Source organism: Culex quinquefasciatus, chromosome 2 (assembly GCF_015732765.1).
Source record: "Culex quinquefasciatus strain JHB chromosome 2, VPISU_Cqui_1.0_pri_paternal, whole genome shotgun sequence".
Lineage (NCBI taxonomy): Eukaryota > Metazoa > Arthropoda > Insecta > Diptera > Culicidae > Culex > Culex quinquefasciatus.
Genome location: NC_051862.1, coordinates 117853230 through 117870930, shown reverse-complemented (window position 1 = coordinate 117870930; position 17701 = coordinate 117853230). Strand labels below are relative to the sequence as shown.

At 36.5% G+C, this 17701-nt stretch overlaps 1 protein-coding gene across 2 annotated transcripts in view; it reads right to left on the bottom strand.

Annotated features, from left to right (window-relative positions):
- Positions 1 to 14958: 14958 nt before the first annotated feature.
- The window catches only part of LOC6041307 (short neuropeptide F), a 65082-nt gene continuing 62339 nt past the window's right edge, over positions 14959 to 17701 (bottom strand). For both annotated transcript variants that reach the window (XM_038255138.1, XM_038255137.1), the window contains one exon: positions 14959 to 15849. In XM_038255138.1, coding sequence (XP_038111066.1) covers positions 15799 to 15849 — 51 coding nt within the window. In that variant the 3' untranslated portion in view covers positions 14959 to 15798. The remainder of the gene's footprint in view (positions 15850 to 17701) is intronic.

Below are 17701 nucleotides of genomic sequence, written 5' to 3'. Positions count from 1 at the left end.
TGACAAGATTTTTTTTAGTTTTGCTGATATGTCCTCTACACAAGCTTTGAACAATAAAATGTTTCATTGAGAAAAACCTGAGAAATTGCTAAATCTGTAAAAAAATACATTGACCCAAGCTCACCCCCCCCCCCCCCAGACTAGAGGTGGGCAAAAAAAGAGAGAGCCGCTCAAAGAGCCGGTTCACTGAAAAGAGCGAATGAACCATGGCTCACAAAAAAAGAACCGCGGTTCTTTTTTAACTTCGGGCTTTTAAGAACCATTCCAGGATGGAATGATTCTCAAACTTGTTATAAATATAATTTATTGAATTTCGAACAAATTGTAGCATAAAATTTATTGTTAAGAGTTGAAATATAATTGTTTATAAAAAATAATCACAAAATAACATTGCTGGCAAACACCACTTAACAAAAATTAACTCATTTTCAGTTTCCTACTTTTCTTTTAAATTCCAAGAGTAAATGATTTTCTAAACAAAATGAAAAAAAAAATCATTGTGCAACTAATTGTACATTAATGTGTTACCAAAATACAAATTTGAGCACTTAAAATTGCTTAACATGTCAAATATTATCAAACATCTTTTTTAGAAAAAAAATGCTCTTGTCCGATTAACTTTGATGTTTAAAGACTTAATCGATTAAATCAGAATGTAGCAAAGAGTTCACAGATTTTTTTCTCCAAATAAAATGCATTACTTCGATTTTGGCAAAAATAAACGCAATTTTAAAATTGATAGCGATTTCTTCAAAATCCTAGATTTCAGTTTGGATGCCATTCAATTATTTCAGTGTTTTGGTTCGAGTAGAAATCTTGACAAAGAGATCAAATTATTTATAAAAGTCCAATGTGTGAAATAACTTTAAAAACCATAGCATTCTAAAAAATAATCTTTTTATCAAAAAATTGAAAAAAGCGAAAGAGCCGTTCAAAAGAGCGGCTCCTAAAAAAGAGCGGGTTTGCCCACCTCTACCCCAGACCCAATGTCACTTATAATGACGGTTTTTTGTTTTATTGAAATGCATAAATAAGCGTACAATGTATACAACGTATACGCTCAACCTGTCTTTCAATTACGAAAATTTTGATACCCAAACATCTATAGGTCATCGCTGAAATTTTAAAGTTATCGTAGTTTTAGTGGAAAAAGTTGATTTTTTTTGCGGATTTCGTCATTTTCCCGTTTTTGCGCGTGGCGCGTCGATAAACTCAGTTTTTATATTCAAAAGCGTTACTTAATCTACCCTTAGGTGGTTGGCGCCTTCCTCACATTTAAAGGTTGCTATCCAAAATCCAAAAAGTGCGTAAATAACACTTAAGTGCTTATAACTTTTGATAGGGTTGTCAGATCTCCAATGTTTTGGGCGCGTTGAAAAGCTCTTTTGAATACCTATACAACGATAGGTCGCACGAGAGATCCGGACAAAGTTTTCATCAACAGATCTGAGATCCGGCCTCCAAAAAGCGTATAAATAACACTTAAGTGCTTATATCTTTTGATAGATTTGTCAGATCTTCAATGTCTTGAACGCGTTGGAAAGGTCTTTTAAATACCTTTCTGAAAATGTATAGCATGACGGGTTTTCTTACAAAAACCACCATTTTTACAATCTTCCGGACTTTTGTTAAAATCGTTTTTTTAGCATAACTTTTGAAGTACTTAACTAAACTGCATAATTTTGAATAGCGACTTATGGGACCCCAAGACGGATCGAATGACGCCAAAACGGACAAAATCGGTTCAGCCAGTGTCGAGATAATCGAGTGACAATTTTTTGATCAACATCCCTCCACACACACAGACATTTGCTCAGAGTTTGATTCTGAGTCGATAGGTATACATGAAGGTGGGTCTAGGAGGTCTAATTGAGAAGTTCATTTTTCGAGTGATTTTATAGCCTTTCCTCAGTAACGTGAGGAAGGCAAAAATCATATCTCCGAAACGTACGGTTTGACATCGCCAATTTCTTGATATGTTATGTGATTTTTCGAGGAATCCGATAAAAATATTTTCAGACATAGGTTCTTTGGTCCAGACACGGTCAAAGCGCCATTTTGAGTTTTCATGCGGCTTTTTGAAATATTAAGCTAGATTTTTGAAACTTCTTACTATTTTTCCCAAATAACCTCTCTTTTGCGTCCAAGACAGCTAAAACCGGATGAAATGGCGCGGAGATATGATTTTTCGAAAAAAGAGGTTTTAGCGAAAAATGACGAAAATTGCCATTTTTTGAACCACCCTAGCACGATGTCGGTCACCCTAATGGCCTAACAAAAAATTACGGGTCTAATTATTTTGGCCTATGTGGTTGATGCCTTCCTCACTTTTTACCAACAATGGGTAATATGAGTGGTTTGGACCCATATTTCAGCTATTTTTTTTAGATCCAGAAAAATAAGTACACAGTTATAACTTAAGCGGTCAATACTCGAGACAGGGTTGTCAGATTATCAAAGGGTTTTCGATTACCTAACCAACGATGGGTCGGATGATGGATCCGGACATCGTTTACATGCATATAAATGACATCGATCTAAAATTTGGCTAAAAATCAATTTATAAAAAAAGATTTTCTCAACGCATTAGAAAGAAGAACTCTTTAAATCGAGGAAACTTTTAGGGTTGGAACTGGGTGATGAATAAAGAAAATGCGTAACGTGATTTTCGAATGATCCCACTTTGTTTACATCTACAAAGTAGGAGGCTGTTCAAGCACAAGCATGACTTTTTTCTTACTGGTAAATGAGCTGTTTTATAATCAGTGGAATGTGTTTTATTCTTCTAGTTCTAGATTTTTTTTTTTGCTGGAAAATTGTGTGTGTTTTCAAGTTTGGATCGTTTAGAAGAGGTTTTTCCTTTTTACGGGTGACGAAGAACTGTGACGAAAGTGTCATGTGATGTCGCAGATAAATTCCCTGGCTGATTTTGGAATCCTGCAGCTCTTCCTGGTCTAGCGAAAAAAAACGCTAATTCTAGTGAGGCTGATCCACAAAATAGAGAAGATTTCCACTAAACCTGTAGATTTTCAAACGGTATCAAACAATAAAAACAGCTTTTGGATGGATACAACCGCATCGACTTCATAAACAACTTCCATTCATAGTAATACAAAATTACGATCTCGCTTTCAACTTTCTTAAGATTTCTTAACTTCAACTCCAGGTCCTCAAAAGCCACACATTTGTCATTCTTGCAAAAAAACATTTTTTTAATGATCGATAACAATACTCTTTACTTTTGGCGAACAGTAAATTGGTTCCACTTTGGCAGTTCAAAATTGAGCCGTTTTGCGAACCACTATTCAGCACCCAGGGTTGGAAGTGTGACTGCTATTTTATGGCAATGTTTTTAATTTTATTTTTTTCCTGAGGTCAGGTGGTTGTGTTTTGACAAACATTTACTATATTTTATGTGAAAATAAGTATGCAGTAATTTTTGTATGATCGTAGACTCTGCCTCTACGCATTTTTTAAATTTAAATGAGATTGGTAAAAAATGCAGAAACATGCAAAAAATAAATAAATGAAAAAGTGGATGCAAAAACATGAAAAATAGGAGTTGGCTTATCCTAGCCAAATACTATCGGAAACAAACATCAACTAAATAGGGGAAATAAACCCATTTTAATCACACTAAGCCGTTCGACCAATTCTCATCACTTTTGCCGTTTTCCGCTATTAAATCAACATTTTCAGATGTATCAACAATGAAAAGATGCTTGATCACTTTAACTTGAGCTATTTATTACTTTGGGACAGTCAAATTTAACACTTTATTAAAGCTGTAATTCATGATCAAAGTGCTGATAGGCCGATAATAGAAATAGGCTGAGAAAGGGTATAGTTCCCCTATGATAGATAAAAATAAAAATAGAAGCGAGAAGAACATAAAAGTAAAGTTTTTCGTAGAACAAAAGCAGTTCAAAGTGACCCCATGGGAAACATTAAAAAAAGTTGAAAAAAATGCCCGTTACAGGGTTATCTACTTTTTGTTTTTGAGGGTTAACTGTGAAGCCGATCTAGTGTATAACTAAAATAAGATTTGAGCTTATTGGTTTAATCGACTTAATCAGTATATTTTTTTATAAACAAAAGATTGCATTGTCTTCAGAAAATATATTAACATAAATTTGTAAAAAACAAGAAATTTTTTCCCCATTTTCCAACAACATGTATGACGTGTCCCAAGTGTACACGATCATTTTGATGATGAATTGGTCTATGTCACAAGTGTATATTGCGATATCCGGGAAACGGAAGCGAGTTTCCTAAAACGGGTTAAAGCATCTTGTAGTGTTTGTTAAGTATAGCAAAACGTCATCATTAACTCATTTTCGACCAAAATGGTCTATGTCACAAGATAGCACACAGCTGACGATTTGTATAATCATTGTGCTTTATATTTTACCATGCTTCTCCATTAAATTCCGCAAATAAGGGATGTAATTTGCACAAGTTATTATTTATTTCGTTTGAAATCAATACTCCGTCTACTCCTCTCAAAAGATGTGATGTGTTATCGCACACGTTTAGCGCAGATTGGAATTTGAAGTGTTGTCTCATCGCTGCATGCACATCCCAGGTCAGGTGTTCAACGAGGCGAAATAATGTGCACAGAATGCACCACCGTGGAAGGATTAAATTGAAGCAACATGAGTTGCATCTTCGCCGGAGGAGCGAGCTATTTGCTGCGATGCTGCGTTCTGATAAGATGACACGTATTTGATTGTCACTGTAATCGTTTAGCGCAGGTGTAAGTACTTGTTTTTATCTGCTAATTTTATATCTTGTGGGTTACGGAAAAACTCTACTTGAAAAACAATACTGTTTGTTCACTGTTTCTTTAATATAAAAAAAATAAAAGGTTTCAGTGCACTCCAACTAAACCTATGTTGCTGCATGTTGGTGTCGATTGCTGGTAAGGTGATATGAAAAGGAAACGTGAACAGTTCAATTACGACCGTTTTCTTCAAATAGATCCTGTTTCCTTTTTTTTCTCAAGCAGAGACACTTTTTGTTTGCCAAGTGGTGGCAATTTGGAGTGGCCAGTATCCATTAATTGAGATGTGTATTTGCTCTATTTGAGAAAGTATCACGCAAACATCTTTAAAGTTGTAACTTGCAGGTGGGAAAATCTTGTTTTAACCTATTTTTTCTCAAACACTATCACCTTATTATGCCTCAGCAAGAGGCCACGAATAATGAGGACGGATGACATATTTTCCCATCCTGATTGAATAACGTACGACCATACGAGTAGAAGTTGCACACGTGTTGTACATTACATTATCGTGCGTTACAAACTGTCTTACACACGCGTTCAAATTTAACTATTAAGTGCTTAACGATGCAGAGATTGGCAGCAATTTTCTGCCGGTGGCCATTAAATTTTGCACTAGAACAAAATGGTTTCTACATAAGTGCTCAATAGGATGTAACAAAAATGACTTTTTGGCGGGCATTCAAGGGTTTGTTCCGGTGGGCATACTAAGCCCAAATCCAAAATATGAGCTTGATTGGACGTAACAGGAGCAGGCGCTTTGCATTTGAATTTGAAAAGGGGTGTAACCCGTAAAAAAAAGATTTTTTCAAAAATGTAATTTTTTTGAGGCATTTTGACCACTGAAGCGTTTATTTTCAACATCATTGGCGTGTAGGCCAGATCCATGCGCATCTTTTGGTATATATAACATTGAAATTTGGAGCACCCTGGAGCTCAGTACAGACCTTCAAAGTTTGGCATTTTTTTTTTCGAAAAATCGGCCCGGCAAAAAAGATATGCGTGCTAGACGCCATTTGATTTTGCAGGGATAATTTTTTCGAAAAAATGACAACTTTGAAGGTCTGCACTGAGTTGCAGGGGCTCCAAATTTCAATGTTATATATACCAAAAGATGCGCAAGGATCTGGCCTACATGCCAATGATGTTGAAAATAAACGCTTCAGTGGCCAAAATGCCTCAAAAAATGATATTTTTGAAAAAAAAAAAACTTTTTAACGGGTTAAATCCCTTATAAAATTCAAATGCAAAGCGACAGCTACTGTTACGTCTAATCAAGCTCATATTTTATATTTGGGTTTAGTATGTCCACCGGAACAAACCCTTGATTGCCAGTCAAAAAGTCATTTTTGTTACCTTCTAATACTCATGGAGGCGCGTGGTATTTCAGGATTTAGATTTCGCTATAAACTTTTTAACATTTAGTTCATTCCTTTGTGGACCACCGGTCAGTGAGGTACTCCTGGATATTAGCTCCTGAAAAGTGCTTAAAAAGTGCAAAAATGCCTCACGGCAAGAAAAAGAGGCGGTCCTCACCAGCAGGATCGGCAGATTTGAAGAAGCTAAAGAATGCCGAAGCGCTACCTGCAAAGCCAGGCAGTTTGAGCAAGGATGCTCAAAAATTGTCTGGAAACCAGTTCGCTACCCACCCTGTGGACGTGAGCGAGAAGGAAGAATTTGAACGACGGGAAAAGTTGCCACCCATTTTTGTGAAAACATCGTCATCGGATTCGGTGCGAAAGTGGCTGACCGGGTTTATCAAATCTGGTGCTTTACGAGCTTCCATTCGCTTGTGTGCTGATGGACTCAAAATTCTACTACCTACCAGAAAGGATTGCATCTACGTTTGGGATTTCCTGAACAACACAAAGATTGAATGCTACAGCCATGACGATCCAGGCAAACTCCCCATGAAACAGGTCCTCCGAGGCCTGTACGACATGGATGTGAGTTTGCTGAAAGAAGAGCTCAAAACTCTTCAAGATGACGAGACACAACAAGGACATCAAGTATCGTGATCAACTGTACCTGGTTCATCTCGAGAAAGGATCGACAACGCCGTCTGAGCTGAAAGCAGTTCGGGCCATTTTCAACATCATCGTGACTTGGGAACGTTATCGTCCAGTGCACCGTGACGTGACACAATATTCGAACTGCTTGCAGTTTGGGCATTGTGGAAGGAACTGTTTCATCAAGAGTCGTTGTGCAACCTGCGGAGGTGAGCACAAAACTCAAGCTTGCGAAACAATCAACGAGAACATCGAAGCAAAATGCTTCAATTGCGGCGGCGACCATTCTACCAAGAATCGAAGCTGCCCAAAACGAGCTGAGTTTGTAAAAATTCGGCAGCAAGCGACGACGAGGCACCAACCAAATCGTCGCAAAACACCACCAACTTTCACGGACGTGGAGTTTCCTGCTTTGGCGTCACCTGGAGCAGGATCTGTTCGAGTGGTTCCAAATCTGCAGCCATTGCCGTTGAATCAGCGGCAAAGAGTTACAGAGAATACAACACCTCCAGGCTTCAATCAGCAACCGAGGGGAAACCAACCAACTTCAACGGATGAAGGCAGCAGTGACCTGTTTTCACCACAAGAATTTCTGAACATTTTCATCGAGATGACAACAACACTGCGTGGTTGCAAAACTCGCCAGGAACAAGTAAGAACTCTTGGAGCATTCATCTTAAAATACAGTTCGTAGTTTTCTCGTTCTAATGATTTTGAATATTTCAATGAATTTATTTTTTTAGTTTTAAGTTAGGATTAGTTGTTGAAGTGATTTTTTTTTCTTTTTTACCCAAATGTATTCGATTCAATGCAAAAATGTAAAACAATTTGAAATAAATAAAATAAATGTGATCAGTTAATAATAAAACGAAAAATTCAACAAAGATGAAGAACATTAGGCCATACCACTTAGCATGTAAAAGAAATGTAATTATTATAAGAAAGTTCAATAAAGACATAATTAATTTCAAAAAATCTTAACATTTAGTTTAGATTTCTGGAGTTTTTTTTTTGAAAAGGTCCAATAAACCAAATTTCTAGATTTTGCTTTTTGGGTGTTTTTGAAACCGCCTTGAGTCAGGGGTATAAAAAAACCCAAAAAGCAAAAACTGAAAATTTTGTTTATTGGACCTTTAAAAAAACTCCAGATTTCTGGTTTTACATACCGTTGCATACGTTTATTTTTCGAAACACAGTTGATTTTTTTTTTATAAAAGTTGATGGAAATATAAAAGGACAGAAATGATTCTCCTGATTCTCTCGCCTTTTATCGTTGTATGTGAATTAGGTTTTAGGACCTAGCTGCTCATTATTACAATTACATAATATATCACAATTATTCAAATTCTGTGAAACTCCTGTCTCAATGCTGCTTAATTTTCCTCAGAATATTTCTATTGTACTCACTCTTCTTCAAATGCAAGGTTCAAATGGAGACGCATTGTGACCCATTTTATTTTGAGAACTGATTCTGATTTAAGTACGTGTGATGAAACAGTTCATTCATTCATTTACTTCCTCATCCGATAGAAGGCGTGATCAGGCAAATCTCGTCTGGAAAAATGCCACCGGGTCCGTCTGGGATTGAACCCAGGCTTTACTGGGGCGAGAGACTACCAAGCACCACCACTACACCACCAACCCGATTACAATGACCAACTAAAACTGACAACAATGACTGTACAGACTCAACTCAAGGGGAAGTATGAATTTTGGGGTCCCTAGAAACACGTGCACTTTGAACTTTTCAAAAATATTTTGACAGGGCCGAAAAGTTTTCCTCCAAAGTTTGTATGGAGAATTAGGGCGGTTCGTCGCTGTTACATACAAGCAAATATGGAATGAGCAATTTCAGACCAAAACAGGAATTATTTAGGTACTTTTTTCTCGACCCTCTCCGATTTCAATGAAATTTTTGTAGACATGTTATCCTACGCTTATATAAAGCTTTTGTGTATATGGAGCCAGTTTTACTCGATAATGACATTTAAGAAGGGCGTGAGGGTTTTAAATATTTTTGTAATTCGGAATTTAAATATTTCTGTATCTCAAAGCCGTTGCATCGTATCAAAAAGTGCAAATTTTATGAGATTTTCTGATTTTTAAGTTTAAAAGTCAAATTTGAGGGTGAGACAATTTTACATAAAGTCTCCATATTGACCACTGTCCTAAGTCCAGTCCTTGTGAAGTAACAGCGGTTTTAAAAATAAAAATTCTGAAAAAAATGGTTTTTTGATGGTTTTTGACAATTTCTATAAGACAAACTTGATTTTTCAGTCTCGTAAATATTTTTCCGGAAAGCTCGTCCAATTTCTCATAAGATAGTCTCTGACCACATTTCAGTTGGATGTATGGGCTCACAGATATAAGCTTATTGCATTACTCATAACTGAAAACAGAATATTTTTTTCAGTGTAGTTTAGTGGATGGTAGTAACCTGGATAGTAAATTAGTTTAAATCATCAAAAAACAAGTTATTTCAAAAAGTGGTCAAAGACAATCTTATGGGAAATCGGACGAGCTTTCCGGTAAAAACATTTACGAGACTGAATTGTCAAAAACCATAAAAAACGATTTTTTCAGCATTTTTATTTTTAAAACCGCTGTAACTTCACAAGGACTGGACTTAGGACAGTGGTCAATACAAAAATTTCGAACGAAAAAAAAATCGTGGACTCCCCCTCAAATTTGACTTTAAAAATTAAAAATCAGAAAATCTCATAAAATTGGCGTGTTTTTTTCTTTCAGTGTATTTTTTTCGGAGAGCCCGTCAAAGTTTCTACAAGTTTGTCTTTGACCACTTTTTGATACGATGCAACGGCTTCGAGATACAGAAATATTTAAATTCCGAAATACAAACATGTTTAAAACCCTCACGCCCTTCTCAAATGTCATTATCGAGTGAAACTGGCTCCATATACACAAAAATGGCTTGTATAAGCGTAGGATAACATGTCTACAAAGTTTCATTGAAATCGGAGAGGGTCCGGTACAACCGATTCCCTATTTGGCATGGAATTGCTCGAATGCAATATGTGGAAGTAACGAAAAGCACAAATTATCCATACAAACTTTGGAGAAAACCCTTTCGGCCCAGTCAAAATATTTTTGAAAAGTTCAAAGTGCACGTCTGGAGTTTTTTTTTTTTTGAAAAAGGTCCAATAAACCAAATTTCCAGTTTTTGCTTTTTTGGTGTTTTTCAATACCCCTGACTCAAGGCGGTTTCAAAAACACCCAAAAAGCAAAAACTGGAAATTTGGTTTATTGGACCTTTTCAAAAAAAACTCCAGACGTGTTTCTAGGGAACCCAAAATTCATACTTCCCCTTGAGTTGAGCCTGCGCAGAAATGTTATTGGTCAGTGTTACAGAATGCCATAACCACTACCTTATCAACGACACCAAAGTTGCATCAATCGATACAGTAAAATAAACTGTGATTCTACCCGGTGCTAGTGCTAAGAGTTCATAAAAATGCAGTTTACATAGTTTACAAAGAGCATACTTGTGTACCTATGCTGTTGAAACCTCCGCGCGTTTAGTGCATAAATGGCGCGCAAAAATGCACTCTTCCTTCGTCTTTCTTTATTTTAACACGAGCCTCGTTGGCTGGTGGTGGCTTCATCGGAAAAGCAGGGAAAAACGAACAAAAAATCAGTCAACAAGGTCTCGAGGTGAGGTGGCGGGAAAATAATGGCCATTATTTAGAGCTCCGGTGGATTGTTGGCTTCTTCCGCTAAAAGCTTAACACAGAGCGGCCTTCTGATTGCTGTTTTGCTGTCTTTTAACGAGTTTAGCATGAGCTGGCGATACTGCTGCGGGGGACCAAACAGATAATAAGGCAGAATGTTTTCGTTTTCCGTGGGGTTGTTCGACCAATAAGTACTGCATACTCTCTAGACCATCGCAATTGGAAAAAGTATAAAAGTGCCTCGGGGTGAATGATAAGTAGAAGGAAAAACTTTCAGGGGAGAATACTTGTTGCATGCTTGTGACGCGCACCTTAGCCGGAAAATTTATAATTGAATGTAATGTTCTTGGGCAAATTGTTGTGTTAGCGAGAACAGGGGTAAATTGTTTAAATTATTTAATTAGTTGGCGATTACGGCCAGATTGTGTATTTTTAGCTCTAGTTCTTTTTTCACAGACATTTGCAAATAGTTATCAACGTTTTTCCCTCTCCTTCAAAAACGAACCCAAAAATCAGGAGGCTGAAAAACATATTTTTTTCCAAAAACCTTTAAAATTTTCAATGTAGTTTTAAGTGCAATCTGCTTAAAACAATTGATAATGCATTTCCTTGCGTTTATGATAATTTTAACATGTTTGAGCTCGTTCTGAAAATATTTTTAATGTTTGTAAACTCTCGTTGTACAATACCGCAAAAAAAAAAATCCGCGGAAAAAATATTCTTGTTAGAATTCTACATAATGCATTTTTAATGCTTTCTGGTTTTGATCGGGTTTGTTATTTCAATTTTCATCCTCGTTTTCATTGATTTTTTTGCCATTCAAAAATACTTGCATCGGCAATTGTTTACATTTCGATGCCTCTGTGCTCTCTTATGCTAACCAGATAGGAATCCCAGCAAGCTTAGTGCAAGAGAGCACAGAGACATCAATTTACTGATAGATCTAAACTAGCACAAAAGATAGCCTTTTCAGGTGGTCGCAGTGACCTTAAGGGGTTACATACATGTAAATCGACAAAAAAGTCAGAGGTTGGTGTGAGCATATACTTAATTATATTTCGAATCTGTTTTCAGGGCATTAAAATATACATTTTTATCTATTATCAAAACAAATTTGAAGACAATTGGTTGTATCATTGCCGAGATATAGATATTTGAAGTTAGTAGTTTCAAAAAACGGGTGCCTCGATATCTCAACACTGCCTTGACCAAATCGGCTCAAAATTTTGGTGAAGACTCGTTAAACCAGTTCTGTGTGCATGGCAAAGGCCGATTTTCAAAAAACTTATTTAAAAAAAGATAAAAATATATTTGTGTTTTTCATAGAAAAAATCTTCAGTTTTAGATTTTTGTATTTTTTAAAAAAGCAAAATTTCAAAATCGGGCTTCGTCATGCACATGGGATATATTTTGAGAGCATTCACCCCAAATTTCAGACAATTTGGTCTATCCCATCTTGAGATAACGTGGCACCCGTAAATCAACTCGGTGTTTCGAGAAAAAACGCTCAGAAAGATTGACAGTCCGCTTTACGCAAAGCAAAATGTTGAGGTTTAAATCGTCTCTAACTCAGTTTAATCAAGTAATATCTTCATGAAACTTTCAGGAGTGATTGAAAATCATCTTTTTAAAGGATTCAATAAATTTTCTGTAAAATGATTTTTTGTGATTTTCTACATGTATGTAACCCCTTAATCCATTGGACAACAACAAAAAAAATAGCAGATTGATCCATTTGCTACAATATTTTAAAAAGGCATGATATTGGATTATTTGTAACAAATCGTTTTCATGAACAATGATTTGTTAAAAAGTAACGTTAAAACTAAAATATGTTCAATCGAGTCCTCAAAAATTAGTGTGATCCTTTTTATTTCACAATCGCTGGTCGATTCTGCACGCAAAAAAGACCAATAGTTGAAATTTGAACCAAGGAGAACCCAGGGTCCAAGGTATGTGAAGGTTTTGGCCATGTATGAAAGTCGATAGAATTTTCTTGGGGATTCAATTTTCAATCAAATTAGTAGTCTTTTTGGGTCAAAATATAGCCTTGAAGATAATTTCAGCAAAATTATTGCAGATTAGGCGATTTTGCAAAACTATTTTGATTGTGATTTTCGACTGAAAATTACTATTTTTGTTCAAAATAGTGCAGTTTTGTTCTACAAAATCGCCAAATCTACACCGATTTGGCTGAAATTTTCACTGGGAAAAAAATGTTGATTTGTAGGTGTAAAATAGGAAGGTTCAATATTACCCCTTTTATGATGTAATATTACCTTGATTTTGACTAAAAAAGTGCCAATAAAGATGCTTATTGAAAATGAAATGAGTTATTCTCTAAAAAAAATCGGAAAAATAACCCAACCCTTCATCGATTTGGGTGAAATTTTGTCCTTAGGGGTAATTTTTTGTCCCTGATGACGAATCCGAGCTTCATTTTTCAATATCTCGTTACGGAGCGGCGGTACGACTTTTTAAATTTTTGAACATTTGAAAAAAGGTGCGTTTTGTCTTCCTCACTGAGGTAAGGCTATAATCCTGCTCTAAAATTGAACTTTGTATAAAAACGTCGTAGACCCACCTTCATGTATACATATTGACTCAGAATCGAAAACTGAACAAATGACTGTGTGTATGTGTGTGTGTATGTATGTATGTGACCAACAAACTAGCTCACGTTTCTCGGCACTGGCTGAACCGATTTGACCCGAACCTGTTGCATTGACTTGAGTTAAGAACGCCATTTTGTGCATCTCACAATGCCACATCTTTTGACCTTCACAGATCCCCAAAATTCGATTTCAATCCTAAGATATTCAATGAAAACCAAAAAAGCTTGTCGTGATATCTTGTCACTCCCTGAAAAATGATGTAAGTGCGGCAAAAGGCCAAATGGATTTCAGGTCAGGATGCGTTTGACGCACGTACAAGCTAGACTACCGTAAACATGTGTAATTATAACTCGGGACTCCAGCAACCAATTTCAACCAAACTTCGGGACAATGCACAGAATGGTCAGCCAAACAAAACGTGTTTGTTATTGTAGACATTGCGTGCTCTCATTTTTGTTTATTCAAACATTAAAACGCGTTTTTCTCGGAACGTCAAAATGGCGGGTGCGACAAGATAGTTCGACGACGTCGATTTGGTGGTCTAGTGAAGGCGAACGAAGCGCTCATTCGCTAAAAATTTAAAATGTTACACAGAAAATATTGTGCATATTTGGAGGCTGTAATTTTGGAAGGTTGAATATTACCTCTTTTATGATGTAATTTTAACTCAATTAAGAATGAAAAAGTGGCATTACACCAAAAGGATGTTAAAATTACTCATTTTCTGAGATAAAATTACACATTTTTCTGACATAAAAGATGTACCCGTTCCCAGATTTAATATTACCATGATTTTTTGTTTACTGTGCCAAGCCCTGAACAACATGAATGCGTTTTGGTCTCACCAGAAATATGACGGTTTGCTTCAATCATTTGTTCTTGCTTTCTAATAGTTTATAAGGCAATACTCAGAACTACTGTACACAGCAAAAAATCCGATGGTAAAATCGCATGCAAAAGCATGCACATCACCTTGGTTAAAATAAACACTTAATATTACACGCTGCATGTACATTTTTTGCAAACACAAAAAAAGTTGCAACCGACGGGATTCAAACCCAGCACCAAAGTAAGGACTGGCGCCATATTTCAGGGTGTAAAATCACATAAAACTGCGTAAAATAATACAATATTTATTTTACACCCAGGCCTTTTACACGCAGCTGGATTACTACTGTAATTCTAGGTGACTGTGAGTTAAAAACAAAGTTAATGGTATCTGTTTAAAAAACTTTCTATTCAAATTTCTTCAAAATAAATTTGACGTTGAGACTCACTTTAACTGTTTTGAAAAATGAAATAAAAAAATCTGTTCATTATTTCAACAAATTGATAGATATCTGTACAGAAAAAAAAATACAGTCAAGTACCTCCACTTCCCCTAGCATAAATTTTTTTTGGAGGCAGCCATAAAATAAGTCTACTCAAGTGAACAACGCTAACAAGGTAAAATCCCCTTACGCCTATGAGAAAAGTAATTATTTTTATCACAGATAACTAATCACCGCTTAGGCCAGACACTGCACTGTGCGAATTGCTCAATTGAATTATTGCCGCCGTAAAGATTATCCTTACCTGTTGTACTCGCGCACCACCAACAAGGTGGTATTTCATTCTGACGTAGGAGTTGGTAGGTCCTTCGATTGTACCCGCGTGGTCCATAAATGTCCGAACCAGACTCGGCTTCAGCCGACGGACTTATTTAGGGCAACAATTTTGCTGCTGGAGTAATTATCGCGTGCCATCAGAAGCTGCGCTGGTGTTGATGATAATGATAATGATGATGCAAGGACGATAATCTCGCCACGTGGGAATAAAGGGGAAATGAGTGTGCACGATGGAAATTAAATGCCCGTTGCTTATTTTTTCTCCACTAGAAGTGAATGTAATTGTTTATTTATACACATGTACATGTTTGCTGCTGTTTGTTTCATTCTTCTCGGCTTCAAACATTGCCCAAATCGGGCTGAATTTGCTGCTGCTTTTCCTCGTATGTTTGATTACGTTTTAACCTGCGTTCTAATTGTGTAGTCACAGGGTGTACAGTAATCCTTCCTAGTGCTAGTAATACTTCAACTTGGCTTAAATTTTAAAGATTAGAATTTGAACAAATACTCGTAATTGCAACGATAATTGATAAACGCCGTTGACTGGTGCATTAGATGAATAAGTTAGTGCTGAAAAATAATGCTTAGATTGCGGTGGCGTTCCCCAACCCACTCTCGAAACATCAACAGTTGGGTCGAGCACGACACCGATCTTTACAGTTTCGTCTTTCTCTATTTCACAGCGTAATAGATAAATATATGTATATATTTTTAGAGCTTCAACCATTGGTATTCCTATTATTGACACTAACCATCACACTTAGTCTGCATTAAAAATTGCTGCTGCCATTATATTTAGAGAAATGGTAGATTTTTGTCTCCGGGGGGATTAGATGACTTTTTGTGTAATTTTCCTTGCATGATGTGAATGCAAGTGCGATTGTTCGATGAAAACGATTTCTCGGTTTATTATATGTGCGGGTCGTGCCTTCAGAGCCCAGCTAATTATTGTATGAGTATTGTTCTCTACGGTGTACTTAATTAAACGTAACTGTTGATTTTGGGGGCCAACTTAAGCAAAGAAACGCTAAAACACAACAGTACTCAACCGATAAGCTTAACCTCCGTTCCGTTGTATCAAGGTCCAAATCAGAGTTATTTCTCGTCCATGTTTGATGATCCGGTTTCCTCGGATGCTGCCGTGTGCTGAAAAGAAAACAAAAAATCAACTGAAGCAATTATTTAGATCGTTTATTGTGAATGCTTATAAAAACAGTTGGACGTTATTTTTTAAATTTGCTTTAATTTAAAAAAAAAAACAAAATTAAGATTACCTTGAAATGTTTAACCGTAAGACCTTCAACAATCACTTCCTGCATGTGCATCATCATCATAATCATCACCATCATCGTTTTTCCAGCTCGGTTAGTTGCATCAAATTGCAATGCTACAAAGCAGTAACCATGCTGGAAAAATAAGCACAGTACACGGTCGTCGTGCCACATCCCGAGTAAGGCATAATAAATCACAAAAGGCGCGCTCAATTCATTCATAAATAATGCGAACTTATGACTGCAACTGAAAGGTTGGTATCACATACATGCTGGAAACGCTACTTTTTTTTTTTTTTGTTTCAAATCAAGACACTTGGTTTTGGAGTTTGGTGAGTGATAAAGATTTTGTTTCAAGTATGATCAAAAACGCAACCAACTCTTCCCCCCCACCACCTTCTCCACAGAATCGCGTGCACTTTTCCATAAACATTCAGATCTGTCCAATGGTTTTCCCTTCCTCATTAAGGTAGGGCTAGAACCCTGCTCGAAAAATGAACATTTTCTAAAAAGAATGCCCAGGAATGCAATTTGTACAACACTTTAATATTATGTTTCAGCATCGCAAAATTTCTAAAATCGTACGATAATATCAATCAAAATTGTGAGAAAATTTGACTGTCATTTATAAATTGACAATTAATAAAATGAATAAATGAAAATTAATCTATTATTTTTCGGTACCGGGCCAAAGAAAAACACTCCCGCGGTGGCAATCGCTTTAAGCTCTCGCTAATTACTTAATAGGCAACCGAAACATAACTCCGTAATCAAATTAACACTCGGGACAGGTAAACGCTTCCACCAACCACAATTACTCTGGCAAAATTCAGCATCATAGAAGCAACAAGCAGGGGTTGGCATTGTAAGGATATGCGCGATTGCTTCTCATCGCACACACAAGACTGAATCTCCCACAGAAATATCTTCAGCTCATTCCGGCGAGATGGTATCCCAAGTGGCAAGGTTTGCCGGCTGCACTACGGGGTATCATCGCTACACGCGTTTATATACACTAATTTTATCTAAAGATGTACAATTTGTGATTTCACCACCCGAAGCGCTTTCATCCACTTAATCGTAAGTGATTTGCCTTTCACCCTTCCCTTCCTTGGGTGGGAATAATTTTGCGTTAGACTGTTTCATGTTAAAGAAACATTAGTTACATTAAATTTAAACTACAGCATGATTTTTTATTATTTAACTCGATCTTGAGGCGAAAAAAAAAACTGAAATACGATTCCATGAAATACATCGAACCAGTCTAACATTTTTGAACACGCCCGTTCGCAACCAGCTCCACGTGGCCTGTATATTAGCGTGGTTCACGTTTCTATGAAAAAGACAAAAGTTGTTATTTTGTCTTGCATCAACCGGAATTTCGTTCTTTTATGTCCCCAGAAGCATTCCTGAAAATTTGAGCCCATTTGGTAAGGTCTAGGAGCTCCAGTTTTAATTTGAAATTTATATGGGATTTTGATTTATTTTTCATGGGAAACTATCTTTTTTTACATTGTATTAGGATTTTTTTTTATAAATCGATGAAATGACTTGATTCTTATAGTAGGAGATAGGTTTTGAACTGGGGAACAACTTTGTAGAGCATACCAACATGCTAGGAAGTGGCCCTTTAAAGATACAGATACTTTTAGATGGTGGCTTTTGAAGGGGCTTTACTGTGTGGGCCACCATCTAAAAGTATCTGTATCTTTAAAGGGTCACTTCCT